Source organism: Sardina pilchardus, chromosome 3 (genome assembly GCF_963854185.1).
Source record: "Sardina pilchardus chromosome 3, fSarPil1.1, whole genome shotgun sequence".
NCBI lineage: Eukaryota > Metazoa > Chordata > Actinopteri > Clupeiformes > Clupeidae > Sardina > Sardina pilchardus.
The window spans coordinates 18374593-18393195 of NC_084996.1; the positions used below are offsets into that span (position 1 = coordinate 18374593).

The window sequence follows — 18603 nt, forward strand, 5'->3', positions numbered from 1 at the left end:
TCCTCCTCCGCGGCGCCTCCGAAGCCTCCACGGCCCATGGGCCCTGCAGGGAGGGGCCAGCACACATTACACTCTGCATGGAAGGGGGACTGACCCCTAGTTTCATACTGGATACGGTGCTGTGTCCACCAATCACGTTTTTTTTAAACTGAGAGCATAAAAAGGCGCTTTCCTCTGCGCTTCGAGAAGTGTTTATTGTTGCTAAGTTACCAAAACCGGAGACGGTTTATAACGAGAAGTGACATTGACGAGCCCGGCGCTGTTCTAAAAGTTGAACAGATTTCAACTTTGAGCGCTCTGAGCGCCGCGGTAAAAGACGGTCGAGGGCGCTCAGCGCTGTGAACGCTGGGCTACATAGACTTTATATTGAAAAGTGTCGCCGTCGGCGCAGAAAACGAGATTGGTGGACACAGGGCCTAAGGACGAATCAAATCAAGTCAGCTTTTTATGACATGCACCTTTTCATCACACACCCACACACACACACACACACACTCACCCCCTCTTCCTCGACCACCTCTCATGCCTCCTGCTCCACCGCGCCCAAACTCTGACCGCCGGGTGGCAAAGGACACCTTTAAGCGGTTCCCGTTGAACTCTTTCCCTGTTCAATTCAAGATGGAAAGGGAAGACATCAGAACACACTGTGGGCCAGACAGTTCTGATGAACACAACCGCTACACCAATTCTGCCAAACTAGCCACCTTGCCAATAAGACATGCCAGATAGAACCCAATCTATCGCCATAGCAAACTGATCAATCAATCCAACTTACCATCAAACCAGTCGATAGCTGCCTTGGCTGAGGGTGGGTCGTCGAAGGAGACGGTGGCTTCTCCTTTCAGCTTGCCGCTGTCCCGGTCCGTGTAGAGGTTTATCATGGGCAAGCCCGTCTTCTTATTGATCTGAGACGAGGAGGGAGAGAAGGAAGTGAGCACTAACACCAACGCTGACCTAAACACTGACCTTGAAAGAGACACATTTCTGGTGCAATATGAAAACAACATTATATACTTTAGGAAACATACAGTACATTCCAATATTGCCTGCATGGAATGAGAAACACGCTTGAAGTGACATTTTAATGCTAGCACTGTGGAGAAGTGGAGGCCAAGGGTTGCTGTGGTTCAGCAGCCAAAACAGTTCTAAAACAAGCTAAACACTTGTGAGCCAAACACCTGTGCATCTCATACTTGGCTGAACATACTGTAGCTTAGATGACCAAAGAGAACAGGCACAGTGTACCTTGATGATGCCAATCTGCTTGAAGTATTCAGCAACAGCCTCCACGGTGTAGGTATCACCCAGACCCTGGACGAAGATGGTGTTGTTGTCAGAGTTATCCTGATCTTGCACTGTGGAAGAAAGAGAGAGAAAGGCATATATTAATACACAGATATACACTGTGATCCACACCTTCAAAAACTGAAAACGGATATAAGAAGAACAATTACAAGGCACAAAAATGGTTTGGTGATAGGGCCAGGTCTCAAAGCATCAACATATGTGGGGGTGGTTTGGGGTAACTTGCCCCATAGTGCAGGTGACCATATTGCTACTTACTTGAGTTGGGCCCTCCAGGTCCTCCAGGTCTGGGGCCTGACAAGACAGAAGGAGGGACATTAGCGGCTTTGCAGAAAACACACAAACAGATGCACAACACTCAACTCAAAAACATAAACCCTCAAAAAAAAAGTATTTCCCTCACTTTCTGGGCATGCCTTGCATTTCCTTCTGGAAACTGTAGAACAGGGTTGGCCTTTTAGACCACAGGTCTAACTGCAGTCCACCCAATCCCTTAAGGCTTCACATTGCACTCAAGCAGAACCACACACACATACTGTAGCAACGCCGACCGCCTCATCGATTACAAATGTGTGTGTACAACCCACACAAGCACACACACATGGTCAAACTTCTGATTCATGACTGATCTCGGAAGTTGTCAGACTCATGAGTCGTTTTACCAACACACTCCTACGGTTCCCATAGTGCTATTAGAAGTATCATCACCAAAAAAAAGGTACCATATCCAAAACCATGTGTTTTTTCCTTGTGTAGATGGAAGCATTTTTGTTGTCATAGTTGGAGGGGGCAACATTCATTTTACACATCCTTGACTATTGCATCATTTTGTGAACAGGTAGACAAGAGGTCAACGATGCTTTGCAAACCTCGGCTGATCTCTCCCCAAGTCCCATAAGGTGTTTGTATTGCATTTTGATTAATGCCACATCGTATAAAAAAAAGAACAACAAAAAAAAAAGGTAACAATCATTGGACAAACGTTGTGAAACACAGCGATAAATCTTTTTTATCACCAGCTAAATCTCCTTGATGTTCTATTGTGCATACAGTTGATCAGCTCAAGAGGCTTTCACGTTCACTCAAACAGATCCAGAGATTGTCTGTGAAGGTTGATCCCACCTTCACCAAACCCCTATTTTGACACATCTACAAAATGCTCTGACTTGTCTTTTGGGTCGTCAACAAAGCACTCTGAATTGGCATTTCTGGACATCCATGAGTTTTCACGTGAAGGACCTCTGGGTCTTGTTCTTCAAGGATTATCAAGCTGCCTTGCAGAATCAATTCAGAAATGACAACTTGTTTGGTTTTAACACTTGGGAACTCAGTTTTGCAGACCAACTGAACAGACATGTAGTGAAGATTGCATTTCCAACACACTGTACTTAACATCTGCTGAGTACTTGAATGTTGTTGTGTCTCTGAGCTTGTGGAGAAAGGTGCTAAAAATGCACAGTCCAAGGGACACACGTACATTTGTACTGTACATAAAAGCGTAAAATAAATACATGTAAATGTTGTACGTTCAACTGGAAACAGAACAATTCTACCAGCGTAATGGAATCACATGTCAACTTCTAGCTCCTATGACATACTGTACATGTACCAAGGAAACAAAGCACTAATCAGAACGCATTGCAGTGCAACCCAAAGCTAATACGGCAAACACCCAGTGGAGTTGCACAATACCTCTGCTAGTGTTTGGCTCCAATAGCAAACTGTGATGACAAGTAAATGAATCATTCCCCAACATACAAAGACAGATTTCTTTAGCTTCAGCGTGTCTGGGCAGCTGTTCACATGATCGACCAATGGACCAGTGTTGTACGTGTGCAGGACACATCCATGACTGAAATCAACTCAACTTTGGGTACATTTTGCTTCTGTGACAGTACCATATGGCTGGTACACTTAATACATCTGGACAAGATACCACATCAGTGTTTGAAGGCAAACACTTAGGTGAGACGTGCCGTATTTGTCGTGTTTTTATTGTTTATGCAATAGCATATCATGACGTGAAAAGGTATTCCCAAACGTTTCTGTATGCAGAACTTCTTGATCAGCCTGAGACTTTCTCGTCTGAAGGTAATCGCATTTCTCCACTCAAGACCTCAGACAAACTCAGTCACAGATTCGACATCTACGGTAAGATGGCAGTCAAATATAAAGTCAAGGGCGACAAGTTTAGAAAACAAACAAAAAAACAAAACGAAAAAACTTGTAAATTTGATGTAACTTACCATGACAATTCTACCCAGTTATATTAAATATCACAACATTTTATAATCTACTGGTAATAAACCAACCAAGTTGGAAGAATCATCAATATATACATTACATTAACTAACCATTTGATCGCATGTTGTTGTGAACATATTATTGTATATGGCAGTATCAAGCAGCCTGTGTTCTTGATGCACATGAGAGCCAGGCCCCCCCATACATATACAGTTATACACCTATGACACATCCAAAGCCCATGTGCAAACACAACCACAATGAACACACAACGATACAGACGAATTTATCAATTTAGAGATTGGTATTTGACATATCTACATTTTACGTCCAACCATACAGGTATTACTGACTGATTGAAGCCATTCTTTACAGCCCTGTTGTCTTTTAGTCAATCGCATAATATGAAAAGCATGAACTGAATAGTCGATTTCCCCCACTGTTAAGTAGAGTAACCTCCCATGTGTGGATCAGACATGCTGGAGAAAGCCCTCTTTGTAAACCCTTTAAGAGTCTCATTTTAAAGAGTTTGTCACTTACCACCAAACTTATTGAATCCTCCTCGATCGCCCGTGCTGATGGAGAGGGAGAGAGAAGCAAGACGATTGGGCCTCTGGTGTGTGTGAGCCCGACCTTCCCTGCTCCCCCACAATGTCGCTTTGAGGGGGTCAGGACCACCCTTCGGTGATTCCATTCCTACCCCTGTTCCCCCTCTTCTCCTTCCCTCCTCACCTGCTCCTTCCCCGACCCTCATGTCAATATTTAAAATGTCTCTAACCCTTAGATTTAACAGCAGTAGCAGCAGCAGCAGTAGCAGCAAACGATTCTCTTTCATTCACACCTCCTAGCAACTTGCTTATCCCACTGAGGAGATGTCTGAAAGATGCTTTGGCATTCTGACGGACTTTTCTTTTTTTGATGAGACTTTAATTGCCCTTTTTTTAATTTTTTTTTTAACCAAGTTCATTGAGTCACCACTCAATACAACAACCAAACGCTACCAATCACTTCTATGATGAATTCATTTCTTTGATCTCTTTCCTTTGATCACTGTGCAGGACAATGTCAGCTACTTGCTGGTTTTTGAGTTGTTGTGTTTGAGCTGTCAACTCTGCTATAAAACCGCATCAAGTCCCATTTTCACATATAGGTTTCCCCTGAAGACCCCTTTCCCTGCAACTGCGGCTACCCTGTTCGAGCCCCGTTAGGATATTTGCAGGCTAGCCCCTGGTGCCCTGCCCCTCCTACTTTTAAAGCAAAGCCAAGCACAACACGTCCTGGTGGACGTGAGACCCTAGGAGGAGATTGGTAGAATGATTAAAACATTCATCACATGTGGCTGTCACCCTGCAGGAGGAGGGAGGAGAGGTAAGGGATCAAGGACCATGACAAATGTGAGCCAATGCCACGAATACGTATGTGTTACAACCAGTCAATGGGGTTAATATTAATACCATTCTCAATTTAGTACAGTTACCGGCATTTAGGACTACAGAGCAGTTTTTTTTTGGTTTCTGTAATAATGAGCTACAAAAACATCCAAACTGAACGGTATGTCTAACATGTGTACTTTTTACCTCTACCTTCAGTGTAGAAAGTATGCAACAGTGCATTTACATACATGTAGGTTTTGCAGAACGAGTGCATCCACATGTAACATAAGGACTTGAGTGTAATGCGTGACACTGTTTTGGTGTTCGCATGCTGTGGTCATAAGCACCTTGTCTGATATTGGATTACAGGGTCCTAACCCTTTGGTGGGTGCCAAGTTACTTTCTGAGAGGACAAAATGGTTCCCGCTGTATTTTACTTTGGATTGCTCACATATGTAACACAACATTGCACTGAATCACATATAAAGTCAGTGTTCCGTGTCACGGTCAGATGTCTCACTTCAAAGCTGCTGTGATCAATGCTGAAGACTCCCCAAGGAGCCACATGGTTTAGTTTAGTTTAGTTTAGGGCTCTAGTGATTGATATTTTCTGAGTCCCCCTTTAAGCATTGTGAACCACAGACTCTCCTTAGCTACAGTACAGACAACACTGAGCGGGGAGAATACTTGGTGGAGACTGGGATGGCAGTCCACAAAGCTCAGAGGATTACCATCACAAAGGTTAAAGGTCACGGATACCTTCATCATCCACTGAGATGATGCCAACAAGATTAAAAGATAACAAAGATAAGCCATAACTTGTGCTTTGGACTTGTTGAGATGTGCGAGTTAGAGATATTTAAAGCACAGCAAGACTGGATCACAATGGTATGGTAGAGACAATAAACCCAAAATCTGTTATTTGATCTGTGTTACCTCAGTCTTTCCAGAAGCAATTTACCCTCTAGTGTTTAGACCTCATGTAACGCTTGTTACCAGTTGAAGTGAGGACAACCCCAAACAGTAAGAATGCTCTTTGGTAGCAATAGCATTAGAGATATTTTTTTCTTTTCAAACATTGTGAACACAATACAACCATGTTACAGCTTCATGCCACCTGATTTGTTGGCCATTCTTCCCCATCATATGAAGGTCCAGGCAGTGTACATCCATTAGGTTACCAGAACTTACTTGACCACAGCTCACACTTCACACATACCACATCTCAAGTAAATTAGTTTTTGAGAAGGCTGGACAATTAGGAATAGGCATTTTAGCACTTCTATACTTTCAATTGCCGAGTCATGTACCTCTCCAACATCTGGAGCATTAGATTAATTCATGCACCTCGACATGAGCGGTCTGTGGGACTGTGCAGTGAGGGGGGAGAGAGAGCATGGCTCGATGCTTACCCTATGACTCCTGGTCCTCTGGGTCCTCCGCGGCCGCCCCGCTCAAACCCCCCATCTCCTCCACGGCCTCCAAAGCCCCGGCTGCCCCCGCCCCCGCGGCCTCGGCCCCCGAACCCGCCGTCCGAGCCTCTGAAGCCTCCCGCCCCACTGTCTCCTGTGGGGGAGTCCGGGGCATCATAGCCTATGGGAAATGGAATCAACATCAACATCAACAACCCACATCAAAGGAAACCCATGGGCAACTTATTTTGCATCCTATGCTAGCAAACATGTAAGCAGATTTGTAGGTTTTTTTACCACTTTTTATATGTAAGGGATAACGGTCGATGAGGTGACCTGTTCGATAGAAATAATGGCAAGGTGGAGGTTTAGTGACGTGCACAGCTGAGACATATAATTTCCATTGAAGAGGTCACCTCAAAGGCCGTTATCCCGCTTATCTCCCATTTCTATTCATCTCCCTTATGTTTAGAATATCATTTTATTCCACCGTTAACATGTATCTATATGGCTCTGGCTAGGTCTAAATGGATGGTTGCTACGGCCAAAAGCCAGTTGTTAGTTCCATGTCTCCCGTTGTCAAGCGGGCATATCCCAGGATTCTGATAAACGTTGACTTTGAAAGATCGCTATTTTATAGCCTACATGCCATCCAACTAGCTACAAATTCACCTCCGTCATATGCTACAATGTTACTATGTTCTGATTGTCTGTATTTCAGCTTGGATGCATCGTGACGGTTCATTTAAACTTCACAAGGAGTGTGATACGGGCAACATATTGGAAAAAGGTAGCCTGTTATACGAAATTAATGGCCACCCCATCAGCCAATCAGAGAAGAGAATTCAGATAGAGTCTTTATTGTCCTATAAGGATATTCTTCTTCACACGTCAATACATTCCATAAAAAAAGACCATTTGACCAAAAAGAATCCCATTGTTAAGGGAGATATATATATATATATATATATATATATATATATATATCAAATGAAACAGCATCTACATACAACAAAAAGATCCGTATATTTACCTCCTCCCTGTCCGTACTGGCTCTGCTGTCCGTAGCTCTGCGGTGGGGGCGAGTTGTAATTTGGCGGCTGGCTGTAGGCAGAACCCCCGTGCTGTGACGGTGGAGGTCCCCCACTGCCCCCGTAACTTCCACCTTGGCCGCCGCTTGCCCCACCATAGCTTCCGGCCTGAGGCCCGCCGGTGGCACCACCATAGCCTCCGCTCTGAGACCCACCAGTGGCCCCACCATAGCCTCCGCTCTGAGGCCCGCCGCTGCCGTAGCTGCCTCCCTGGGCACCACTGCTGTACCCTCCAGCCTGACCAGCGCTGCTCCCGTAACCGCCACTCTGGGGTCCATAACCAGATGACTGGGAGCTGCTGCCATAGCTAAGACAACAATCGAGAAACAAAAAACAAAAACAGTTACTTGCATATAAAGAGCAAACAAACAACAAAGGTCAAACTCTGACAATATACCTGGCTGGTTTTAACACATTTAGGAACCACTATACACTATATATTCACTGGTACCATTCTTTTCTGACAAACAGACTACAGTTGGTCAAAATTAACAACACACACTCCCCTCTGATCAGTACAAGCTGCGGGGTCCCTCAGGGTTGTGTGAGTTCCCCTGTGCTGTTTACCATCTACACCAATGATTGTGTCATAGAGGCGCCAAACCATCATCTTATTAAATTCTCGGATGACACAGCATTGGTGCCACTGTTATCAGAGAAGGATCAACCGGGTCTGTTTCATGACTGTGTTGAGATTGAGAAACTGGTCAAGTGGTGTGACCAGAACGCACTCATCTTAAACTCAACTAAGACTGAGGAGGCCATCTTTGGCCAACCTCAACTCACTATTGCTCCAGTTCTACACCAGGAAGTCATCAAACAGTCTGAGGGGTGTCTGTGGATAGTGCCCTCTCCTGGAGTGCCCATGTGGATTATCTGTGCTGCAAGTTACAGAAAAGAATCTACTTTCCGAGGAGACTTCAAAAATATGGAGCCAGTGCAGCTATCTTAGACTAGTTCTACACAGCAACCACCAGTGTACTATTGTATGGTAGCTCAGTGTGGTTCCATTGCCTTTCAGTACAGCTGAGGAACAAGATACTGAGGCTTCTTAACATCTGCCCCAAGATTGTGGGCCATTCAGTGGAGAACAAATTCACTGAACGTTGTAAGAAACAGACTGTACAACTTGCTGACAAAATCTCTATGGACCCAGATCATGTGTTGAACAGTGAGTTTGAGCTTTTGACTTCTGGGAGGCGCTTCAGGGTGCCTTGCCACAGAAGGAACAGATACAAGAACTCCTTTGTGCCACGCTCCATCACACTCCTAAACCAGAGGAGATCATCTGAGCACTTTAAACAGACTACCCTTGATATCATTTTTAAATTATTTATTATGATGAATGTTTACTGATGCTATGTTGATATCTTGTGTGTCTGTGTCTCGTCATCTGGCAGATTATGTGAACCAAATTTCCGTTTTACGTATATAGATGGGTAGACATTGTTCCATTTGTTACATGTATGTCTGCAAATGACAGCTGTGGCAGGCTAAATGACTATATCAATATTAGGCAGGGATCACACTAGCCAGCGGCAAGCGGCAGGTTTCCTATTGTTCTCTATGGTTCGGCAGCGGGACGGTGACAACGCTGGCGTAACGCTAGCGTTGAGCAAACTGGGAGTTGAACTTGGTTCAACTTTGAAGCGCAACGCTCGGCTCATCACAATCAGTTTTAGAATGTTTAGGTATTTTGACCAATCAGATTCGTCTAAGAACGTAGCAACAAAGACTGAACTTAGGAACGAGATAGAATGTTTTGGATTCATCATTATGGTCTGAGCGTTGCGTTACACTTGCCGCTGCCGCTTGCCGCTGGCTAATGTGCTCCCCGCCTTACAGAGTAGATGTTCCCCATTACTGACCTGGGGGCAGAGGGAGGAGGAGCAGACTGCTGCTGGCCAAAGCTGGGGTAGGATGACTGCTGGGAGTAGCCACTCTGGGGAGGCTGGCTGTACGCTTGACTGGACTGATTATAGCCCTGGGACGGAGGTGGAGAACCATATCCACCTGAGGGGAAGCAAGCGGGACAAGTTGGGTCACAGGCCGTCCAAGGACACATTAGGACAGCAATCACAAGTACACATGCAGCAGACATGTATAGAATCAGGCACCTGACTGAGACTGCCCATAGCTGGAGTTGTAGCCGCCCTGGCTGTAAGAGGCTGAGGACTGTTCAGGGCTCTGGCTGTAGCCACTGTAGGGCTGCTGGCCGTAGCTCTGGCCCTGGGGCTGGTTGAAGCCGCCGCCACCACCACCACCACCACCTCCACCACCACCACCACCCGATTGTCCACCATAAGCCCCATATCTGTTGACCCAAGATAACACATAAGAGTAAGTCACACAAAATACTTCTATCAATATATTATAAAATGCAATTACATTTTATTTCAATGTGAAGTTTCAAATTATGTGCATTGCAGTCTTGTTTTTCTAAGCTCTGTGCGCTATACAAATAAAAATGACTTGACTTGACTAAGCTTTTGTTAGTAAGGTGTGCATCCACTTCGACACACTACAGCCTAAGTGAAATGTCCACTTACCCATGGGATGAACTCTGGGAATAATCTGGGGAAAAAGAAAATCTCTCAAAAAATCTGGCAAACAATGTTCCATCTAAAGTTTAACCAATCAAATGCAGTCAGGTTTCTGCCTCAATTCAGTGAGATTATCAAGTGAGATTGGTTTTGGCTAGCACATACATTTCGAAGGTTAAAATTTTTCATAATTCGCCTTATTTAAATATATAACTGCAAACGAAACTGTGTCAATTAACGTTGCTGTTCATTTAAGGAATGATACAGTATAAGGTGCAATGTCACAATGTTGCAGTAGAGGATAATTGTTGCTGTTAAAACCATAAATTAACCTGGCCTACACCATGAATATAGCCTCTGCTCCATAGCAACCAAAACGGCATCTAGCGTTGGCTAACGTTATAGCCAACTAGCATAGCTAACTACCGTCATATATTGAGTCAATTTTGTCATGCGTTACTGCAATTATTGACACTTTACCATCACGGCAAATGCATCATAAATGTAATTCTGATCAGTGGGTCTGCATGGATATATTAAATGTAGGTCACGGGAGCGTAGCTAGGCTGAGTGACGCTTATCATTGTGCACAGACGAGACTTAGCAAACAAAATGGTGGGATCCGACATGTTCTTCAGGATGACCTGAATGGTCGGACACTAACTTTATCGTAATTCACGTACTTTTAATAATATCACAATGATATTCTTGCAACAACACCTTTTCATGAAGACATGAGATTACAGCATTAGCGTTAACTAAGGATTCAGGTCACAAGGCTGGATGCTAGTAAATGCTAGCGATAGCTAACAACCTTTTGCAGTCCTAGCATCGAACAAGCGATTATATGCATGGGTTTACGTTATTACATTTGATAATAACCTATTGCAGACAGTCACACAGAGAGTATCATATAAAACAGAACAGTACGAACTACATCGTGCTGTTAGGTAACATATAAGTTACACGTACCACTAGACGCCATGTCCACGGCTGCTGCCTTATCTGGATGCAAACAGCTGATGCCTACAAAGCTTGCCGGTAACTGACAGCACTGCGCCACACAAACGTGACGTGCGTAGGATGAGTGAACAGCAGCTTCACACGTACGTAATACAATATCAGATAATATTGATATTGGATTTACTTCATATTGGTTTAATGCTGGTGTAAGTATGTTTATCATAAAACTACACTTTTACACTATTTCAGAGGTGCATACAGGTATGAATACAGATCAACCAAATGCGCACGCACACACGCACACACAGCACCTCTAGAACAATGAACAAAGACAACACACAGCAGTGGGTACAATAGAACCATTTACTTAAAAATCCAAACAAACAAAAAAAAAAGTACAAAACAACAGATCGCAATGTGCAACAATATTATGCTCTTATCACTAAGAATATGAACGGTGGACCATAGGAGAGACCTCTGATGCATGGCAAGGATGAGGGGACAGCCAGGGAGCCTCTGGATGGGCCTCATTTCTTGGAGAACTTGGCCTGCTTGTGTTTGGGTGGGGCCCATTTCAGACACACTGTGTCCACTGCCGAGAGACAAAGAGACCCATTACTGCCAAGCACAGTCATAACCACATCACACGGATTACAGGACACAAACACACACACACAAGGCTTTCTGTGTTATGTGACACAGAAAAACAAACACACACACACGCACACAGTTACGTCTTAATGTGCTACGCTTGTATGCGTATTATAGGACCCAAACAAACAAACACACATATCGGACACACGAATGCACGCAAGCCCACCTGTGATCGGGGGTTTTTTGTACTGAGCGCTCTTCAGGTGCTCCTCTACCAGTTTGGGGGTGACACAGATGACATGCTGGCCCTTCCAGTACTTCACCATGTTCAGCGACTGCAGGGTGCTGATGATGTCACTCTGTGTGATGCTTGTCATCTGACTGCAAAGCAGACAATATGCAATGAGGTCAGAATTGGGAGTGTCTCTTTAACACATCTCAGGTCCAGACAACTTTACACAACAACGAGTCAGTATGTGGCATTTAGTAATAATTACTCAAAATGGAGGAGTCAATACAGTAGAGTTGACTGCAGAAAACTACTCTGGATGCTTCTCGCTGATGTGAGATTCTTATGCATGTTGTGTCAAGTCAAGCCATATTTTATTATAGCACATTTAAAAGCAACAGCATTGCACCAAAGTGCAAAGTTCTTAGTGTGTGTATGATTGTTTACCTCAGGTCTTTGATGGACAGCGTTCCCCTGAAGTCTCGTAAGATCTCCAAGAGCACCCAGGACCAGTAGCTCCGGTAGCTCAGCTTCCCCAAATCGGACAGCGGCTTCTCCGGCGAGCCCACAGTGTTCTCCAACTTGGACAGCTCATAACCTAAAACGGTGAAGAACAGATCTGATCAGCAGGTCAATGGCACTACAAAGTCGCCTCAGGGAGATGGGAAAGTGGAACAACTTATTTTCCTTCAGCACATATCCGACTACAGGACCAGCCAAGCAAACGTATACTTCCTGCCACCCAGAGGCCAATCACCGTCATTACTAGCTCCGTCAAAACAGTCAAAGCCACTCTCCCCAGCAGGAATACAATATCTGCAGTGAGAAAAGATGTGCGTTGAGGCAGAATCAGAGATGACAGCTCACATTACTCACTGAAAGCTATTAGGAATTTTCCATATCCTCTCCGCTGGTATGGAGGAAGTGTGAGGATACAGGCTACATTATTGCCGTCGGGTGACTCTTTCTCCTGCACACAGAAAAATCAGACTGTCAGCCATCATCTCACTCTATTGTGTGAAAGTGTTATATTTTAAAAAAAATAAGGCTTGCTTGTGCAACATCCCAGTCAGTGATTTTGTGTAAATCTTTTTTTTTTTTTTTTTTTTTTTTGGATCATAGATCATAGAGTGACTGTCACAGTGCCACTGTATAAGTCATCTCAAGGCAAACAAACCCCATGAGCAGAACAATGTCTATGATGCACATGTAATACAATACAATAGCAGCAGAGCGATACCTTGGAGAAATATCCCACTATGTGTGCCCCTTGTCTGTTGACTTCTGTCAGAATGTAAAAGATGAATGGCTCCACATCAAAGTATAATGTTTTGTGGTCCAGGAACAGTTTGGCCAGCAGACAGAGGTTCTGGCAGTAGATCTGTAGAAATGGAAAAATTGAGGAGAATGGAGTTCATCTATTGGGAGATCAGGATAACCAAACAAACACCTTTTATTTTGGATTTAGTCTTAGAACTTCATAGCATTACTGGCAGGTTAAATGGGTTATTGTCTGACCGAAAGGTGGAACAAACATTTGAATCTGTAAATATCCGATTGCTTAGTGTGTTACTGGGATATTAAACTTGTTTTCTTTCGCTGCTTTTAAGGCATGCTCTGGGGTAGCTGTTCTCCTACATCTATTTCACAGACTGCTACAGAGAGCAATGCAAGCTTATATGACAGTCACTTTCTTACCTTATGGTCTCGACCGTCCACCTCATACACAGAGATGTTGTTTCTGCGATAGATCTCCTTTCCTGGGGGCTGTCGCCACTGGCACTGAGTCTACATAAGATGGCGAGCAGAAGAGAAACAGGGAAAAGGAATAGCGTTCAAATGAGCATGTAACAATTTCATGAAAAAGAAACCACACTGTAGGATAAAGCATACAATGATGAATATGAGATTGATGCTCTCACCAGGTGGTAGCGGAATGTCTTCTCGTATTTCATATACTTCAGACAGTACTCGCAGATCCACAGCTTGGGCTGCTTCCCGTAGTCCTCGGGGAACGGCGAGAAGTACCAGGCATCAATCTCAAAGTTCCCGATCTGGATCTTGTCCACATACTTCACTTTGGTGATCTAGGTGCCAAGGACGGTGAAAGTCCACATAAGTACCGTCATTTCCTGACTATTAGCCGCGGCTTATACATTGATTTTGCAAAATTTCTTCAGCTAATACACGGGGGCAGTTAATATGGTCTTAATATGGTTTTGTTTCTTTTAACTGGCATAAAACACTGTCCTGCGGCTTATATACAATGCGGCTTATATGCGGGAAATTACTGTATGGCCTCTTTGGGCCTTTACTGCAACAGGCAGAGCACAACTACAGTCCTGAGTTAAAACAAAGATGGCTACTCAGACTCTTACCGCCTCATGCTCCTTCTCTAGTGCTGCTGTGGTGGGATCCATCTCCGCATACGTCTGGGGAACATCACATATAACATCAGAATAGACAACCACACAAAACACAGCAATTAGCAATACATCAGCTTCCAATTGCAGTTTACAGTATACAGTATACAGTGATTACAAAATAGGACATAATAAAGTATATTTTTTTTGTGGATGGAATGAACAGACTTCTGGAATAAGCTACAAAACATTGCTACATTACACTCTCAGTCTGATGGACCAGTTACTAATATACCTTAGAGAATAAGCAAACGCTGTGCTTATTTCAAGGAACCGTATGTAAGAAATATATTTCAATTAATCATAAAATGGTCCTGATATGTCACTAGACATCAAGAAATCATGCTCATTTCAAATACTTATGTCACTGACAACAGTAGTCCGGCCAGGATATTGCCATTTAAAAAGTGAAGTTGCAGCCCTCAACTGATGTTGATGTTTACATATTGTGTGTTTTGGCCTGATGCGCCACCCTCTACCTATCTACTAATCATGAAGTCAGTAGTGTTTTTAGGCATCCGGGTTGCCAACTTCGACTCAGTGGGGAGGGGGAGAGGATACACCACTCTACAGTATTTTGAAAGTGATTGCAGTACCAGTTTTGGCCAAAATCCTATACTGTTCCTTTTAACTACAGCTGGGTCTCAGTGACAAAAAGTAACATTTGTGATTAATTCCAAAGGAGTTGATCAACAGGAGGGGCAGGAGTACCTTCTGGACATGGTTGATCTCGTCGTGTTTACGTTTCTGGTTGCGGGTGATCTTCCTCTCGGGCTGATCCCCCAGCTCCCCGCCTTCCTCCACACTCTTCCTCACCGCGTCCTTCACCGTCTTTGTGAGCGCCAGGCGAGACTTGCCCACCCACTCATCCAGTCGCCGGTTGACTGAGGAGGACAGGGTTAGAGGAGAGGGTAGACATGTAAGCACATGAGTGAGAATACATACAGATCTGAGCTGAGAGAGGTAAACGAGGTTGTATGCAGAACCACTACTGCTGGTGATGATGTATGTGTGTGAGTGTTTCTTTCCAGTTTGGATCGAGAGTACTTACAGCCTACATAGTGGACGTAGAACTCCTCTCTGCCCTCCTGCTCATTCAGTCTTGACTGGATGACCTCAGCAGAATCTTGGGGAGAAAACAGAAATGAACATGATCACCAAGCAAGGGACTACGGCACACTTGCAAAAGGCACCTCTAGACAGCGAGTGTGCTTTTAATAGAAACTTCACTGTATTATGGTATTTTAAGACCGTATAGCTAGACATAATACCTGAAATATTAGTTAATGCCATCACTTGGCACCATTGGGGGTTCTAGAAAAGGCTACGCCATCGTGTGCTAGTGGCAGTGCTCAATAATTAGCCTACTGCACAGACCAGTGATGTTTACAGTTACTGCTTCTTTCAAAACATTCATTGTTCAGTCAGCTGACCAGTGAAAGAACACAAGTTGGAGATAAGAGAACTTTTGCTCACATGTGTAAAGACATGCAAGATTATTTACTGACTTTAGCCATTACTGAATTCAAATGCAGCGATAAAAACTCAGAAACAGAAACCTCGCCTTAGATTCAGAAATGAATCTCATTCTGTAGCTGTCCAGAGAATTGTAAAATTACTACTAACTTAGCTGACTGGAATAATATGAGTCCTCTTACAATTATGAATAACACAACCAGTTGTTATACGTAGCTAGTTAACGTTATCTGGATAGCATCCCAAAGAGAAACATCCTTTCACCCATGCCCTTAATGTTACAAACATTAGCTGCTAACTGCGAATTGATTCCTTCAGGTAAACAAGAGCGGTATCGTTATTATTTTCATGGTTTCAAATAATATGCAACTCACGCCATGTTTTGTCCGCGCGCTGACAGAGGTATGTCTCCCCAATTTCTACCGAGACCTCTTGCTCCCTTCCACCGCCCAACATTGCTCCATCGCCCGAGCGCGGCGTACTTGAGCCCCCGGCTTCCCTTTCCCTATCAATGGCCTCTCCGTCATCGTCCTCCCCGCCACTGCCGTTTGAAGAACAAGTGGCACGATTTCCAGATTCCAGGTCTCCCCGATCAGTTACAGAGTGACCAGAGTCTAAATCAACATCCATTCGATCGTCGGCACCACAATTATCATAAGCATTTTCTCGAATTGAATGGCGCGCGTTAACTAGCGCAACACCTACGCCAGAGCCCGACATCTTGGCCGATTGTAACAATAACGTCGAGTGACTTCCGCTGCAACAACATGCGTCACCCAGCGGGAAGACACCAGATTGCAGTGGCAGAGCTTTTAGAGGTCTGAGGTCCACTCCACTGTAGGCAGAGTTTACCATAGACCTACTTTGGGCTGTTAAGTTACCTACATTAAACTCTTAATACATTAAACTCTTAATGTATGCAGTGCATTGCGCTATTTCATACTTTCTACAACAGTTCTGATGGTTTTCATTTTGGATAATCTTGGATAGGCCAAGCATGTAGGCTAGTTTGTGGTAATTTTATTGAACACTGGGGGGCAGTGACGAAAAGCATGTTAAATCACCTTTCAGGCAAGCCTACAGTAGCCTACAGTTGTTTAGTCTCTGTACTAGTACAGACATACATACATGTAGTTAGGCTAGCCCAGAGCCATATAGATACATATGGCTCTGGGCTAGCCTACTGGCAAGATCTAGGGCTAGGCCTACACCTGCCCGCAACCATAATGCTACGTCACAATGCTTGAGCTAGCCGACGTGTAGGCTAGATTAGATTACACAACCCACTGGTTCACATTTTACAATTTTCGTTCCACGTGAAGGCTCGGCCTTAGAGAGATGGTCAGAAATGCTTCAGACTATATTTAACTAAATAGGAAGAAGCACTTCATTGAGGACAGGTAAGATCTAACATCCTGGAGAGCTTACTGTATTTGGGGTCATGTGACTTAAGAGCGCATCCTCTGCCTGAAATCATATTGGTTATGTTTATGGTTATGGAATGTTGTAGGCTAATAGATAAGTCTCCCAGTCCTCTAGCTAATATAATGTGTGAATTTGCCTTTATTATAAATACATTTATATTATTAATATAAATGATATATAATTTAATAATATAATTTATAAATAAGAATTGACCGATTAATAGCCAGCAAACACACAGACACACACAGAGATAATTAGGTACAGAAATATTCCATATGAGATGCAGTAGGGCCTATGCTAATACATTTATTGGTAGGCTATCAATTAACATTAATATTTAAATTGCCGTAATAGGTGGTAGTAAGAGACCTAGAGCTTATCTGCACCAATTTGCATCAAATAAAATTATTAGGAAAGAAGCATAGGGAAAGAGTGACAGGCAAATTTATGCCTAATTAATATCTAATTGTCTTACCAATTATTTTATCTAATCAACAAGGCTCATATTACAAAATGGTAGAATAGTTGTAGGCCTAAATCTATTTCAGTGACTTGAATTAGAGTTAGGCCCAAATAGCCTAACCTACACTTGTTAAAGTTTAAAGTCTAAAGATACCCACACGCAACAAGGTAGTGTGATTATTAGTAAGTAGGGTAAGTAAGGTTAGTAAGGAGGACGTATTATTGGATTGTATTACGGTATTGTATGATTGGATTGTTTATCTTCTATTTCTTGTTTCGACACCCAAAAGCGCAACACATTAGTCTAGGATCTGGGAACTAACTCACACTTATGCTTTTCTAGTCCTTTTCTGAAACCAGTTACTGTGCACAACTTCCAGGTACATTCCAATTAGAATGTAATGATGTCTACCCAAAATTGGTGGGAAACTAATTGCTGACAGGCCAACATGTGGACCTTACATCTTGACATCTGACCCTGTGACTACCCACCCAACCAGTGCATCTACCCTTTGGTTGTTGACTAAGCAACTGTACATGAAGATGTTGTTGAGCCACTTGGGAGAGCAGTCAGACAATGAGGGATTACAATCGGAAAGAGGCCTATAGGTTTAGACACAGTGTAGAGCACTCAAAGGACAACTCAGAACTACCTAGGGCAGGGGTGTCAAACATAAGGCCCAGATCAGAATCAGATCAGGCCTGCCTGCAGGCCCGTGCAGGTTTCATACAGCCCCTCAGATGTTTTGGGGTAAATTAGAAAAAAAAGAAAAGATATTCACATTCAGTTGTCTTCAACAATGTGTAATAAACAACATCTGTATGATATAATAAATTAGCACTAGCACTACAAAACAAATATTCTAGAATGAAGCGCTCCATGATATTTGCTACAATCCATTATCAGGAAGGAGGAGGCCAAAAGTAAGCTGACATGAATTATGTTAACTGGAACAGATTTGAGTTAGACTGGAATATGAATTTACAATTGAATAGGATATATCATAACCTTGGCAAAAAACTCAAGGCAAGCAGGACACTTTGCCAACATTAGTGAATGCAC

General features: G+C 43.5%; 2 protein-coding genes across 2 annotated transcripts; both read right to left on the minus strand.

Annotated features, from left to right (window-relative positions):
• Positions 1-13: 13 nt before the first annotated feature.
• On the minus strand, positions 14-11012 carry LOC134076965 (RNA-binding protein FUS-like; the record flags this gene model as incomplete). The annotated part of the gene is given in 12 exon segments (XM_062532282.1): positions 14-43; positions 500-604; positions 776-905; positions 1246-1355; positions 1564-1599; positions 4090-4124; positions 6335-6515; positions 7368-7732; positions 9294-9438; positions 9543-9739; positions 9975-9999; positions 10941-11012. Coding segments are annotated over 12 exon segments (1372 nt in total), but the record flags the coding sequence as incomplete, so codon positions are not given.
• Positions 11013-11275: 263 nt separating this feature from the next.
• On the minus strand, positions 11276-16448 carry kat8 (K(lysine) acetyltransferase 8). Its single transcript, XM_062532285.1, has 11 exons — positions 16028-16448; positions 15229-15303; positions 14889-15061; positions 14133-14186; positions 13677-13841; positions 13453-13542; positions 12995-13135; positions 12631-12724; positions 12202-12352; positions 11752-11906; positions 11276-11523 (listed from the first exon to the last, which is right to left on the minus strand). Exons 1-11 carry the CDS (start codon positions 16371-16373, stop codon positions 11459-11461), a joined length of 1509 nt encoding a protein of 502 aa, XP_062388269.1. The 5' UTR covers positions 16374-16448; the 3' UTR covers positions 11276-11458.
• Between the last annotated feature and the right edge of the window lie 2155 nt (positions 16449-18603).